At 41.2% G+C, this 2,170-nt stretch overlaps 1 protein-coding gene across 1 annotated transcript; it reads left to right on the forward strand.

Moving 5' to 3' along the window:
* Nucleotides 1-978, forward strand: LOC102419676 (olfactory receptor 1L3-like). The gene has a single exon (XM_006105631.1). The coding sequence runs from the start codon at nt 1-3 to the stop codon at nt 976-978; it is 978 nt and encodes a 325-aa protein (XP_006105693.1).
* Nucleotides 979-2,170: the final 1,192 nt, after the last annotated feature.

Genomic DNA, 2,170 nt, shown 5'->3' on the forward strand with positions numbered 1-2,170 from the left:
ATGGAAATGCGCAACCTGACAAAACTTCCTGAATTCATCCTCTTAGGACTCTCCTCTCGCCCTGAGGACCAGAAGCCACTCTTTGCCCTCTTTCTTATCATGTACCTGGTCACCTTGATGGGAAATCTGCTCATCATCTTGGTTATCCGCTCTGATTCTCAACTCCAAAACCCCATGTATTTCTTCCTGAGCATCTTGTCCTTTGCTGATATTTGCTACGCGACAGTCATAGTCCCCAAGATGTTAGTGAACTTCCTATCAGACACAAAGACCATTTTCTATGCTGAATGTCTGGCACAGATGTATTTCTTCCTGGTCTTTGGAAACATGGATAGTTATCTCCTGGCAGCTATGGCCATTGACCGCTATGTGGCCATTTGTAACCCTTTCCACTACATCACTGTTATGAACCACAAACGCTGTATGTTGCTAGTGGTCTTTTCCATAGCTTTCTCCTGCCTCCACTCCCTCCTACATGTTCTCATGGTGAATCGACTCACCTTTTGTGCATCAAATGTTATCCATCACTTCTTTTGTGACGTCAACCCTGTTCTGAAACTGGCCTGCTCTTCTACCTCTGTCAATGAAGTCGTAGCCATGACAGAAGGGCTGGCCTCTGTGATGGCCCCATTTGCCTGCATCATCATTTCTTACCTAAGGATCCTCATTGCTGTCCTTAATATTCCCTCAGCCGCTGGAAAACGCAAAGCCTTCTCCACCTGCAGCTCGCATCTCACTGTGGTGACTCTGTTTTATGGGAGTATTAGCTATGTCTATTTCCAGCCATTGTCAAAGTATACTGTCAAGGACCGAATAGCAACAATCATGTACACTGTATTGACATCAATGTTGAACCCATTTATCTACAGTTTAAGAAACAAAGACATGAAACGGGGCTTAGAGAAACTGATAAGCAGGATTAAGTCTGAAATGGACAGGCTTTCTACTACAACAATCAACAAAATTCATGGACCCTAATTGCAAGGTATGGTGTGTTTGTGTACACACACACACACACACACTTGCACACTCACGTGTACACACAAACACACGCAACCAGCACCTGAGGCAAGTTTTGGTGGAGAAATACTCTTTCATCTTTGTAGCTGCACCCTGTGGTTCTCCACCCTGTGGTCTCTGTCGTGCCATGACAGGACAGTTCCACTCAGTCTTGGTACCTGGGCTATGACTGCAGACCTACCCCATAATATCTCTCCATTCCAGAAAATCACATTCTCTTTACTCCTTCAATATTTATTTGGAAATTTCCATATTTCTCTCTACTTATAAATTCAGCCTGTTTGGTCACTGAATATCCAGAAAATTTTTATACATATCTATACAGAAAGTATATACATGCAGAGATGTTTATGCATAAATAACCACTCTATTCTATTTGAAACTTAGAATTTTTTTCCAGGGGTGTGTGTGTGTGTGAACTTCCTATCAGACTAGAAGCTGCCCAATGTAGAGTCTGTTCCCTGATCATGCCCTTTCTTGAAATTCTCCCAACAGCTGACTATCCTGGTTTCTGGTCATTAGATTTCCAGCAACTGACATTAAGCACCTAATTTACTACTAGTGAGCCAGCTCTATGCTTCTACACATGTTTTGGTCTCGGCTCTTCCACTCCTTCATATGCTCAGAGTGCATTCATCACCTGATTCTTCCTGGGGCTACTTGCCTGTGTGCTCTCCTCTCTAGAGATGCCTGTGTTTCCATGTGTCTTGTCTCTGTCATTTTTTTAAGAATAAAAGATTTATTACATGTAATCAGAAGTGTTTCCTGTGGCCACTGGAGTAAAGAAAATGATGTAAACTACTAGTAAGAAGCTTGTTGAGAATGCCTGATATAAAACAAGCTTCGATTTAGTTGGAGAACGAATTATATAGCGACACAGTCAGATGAATTATTTTGTTTTGTGTTGTGAAGAAAAACTGCAGTTTATTGTGATTCTCTCTCTCTCTCATTCTCTCCTGGTGTTTTTATCTTAATAGATGGAAATGTCTAAGTCAAACAAATTAATCTTTCATGGTATTTTAGACAAGGAATAAATGGATGATCTTAAAGATTTTAAATGATAGAATAAGGAGTCTTTAAACTCCTTTGATTTTGCCTCAATCATGCCAAACCTAGGGTGAGACAAAGTCTGGGTGAGTATATATTGCCC

Source organism: Myotis lucifugus, unplaced genomic scaffold (genome assembly GCF_000147115.1).
Source record: "Myotis lucifugus unplaced genomic scaffold, Myoluc2.0 scaffold_706, whole genome shotgun sequence".
NCBI classification, from domain to species: domain Eukaryota; kingdom Metazoa; phylum Chordata; class Mammalia; order Chiroptera; family Vespertilionidae; genus Myotis; species Myotis lucifugus.

Coding starts and splice junctions, on each gene's coding strand:
- LOC102419676 (XM_006105631.1), top strand. CDS start 1: ATGGAAATGCGCAACCTGACAAAACTTCCTGAATTCATCCTCTTAGGA.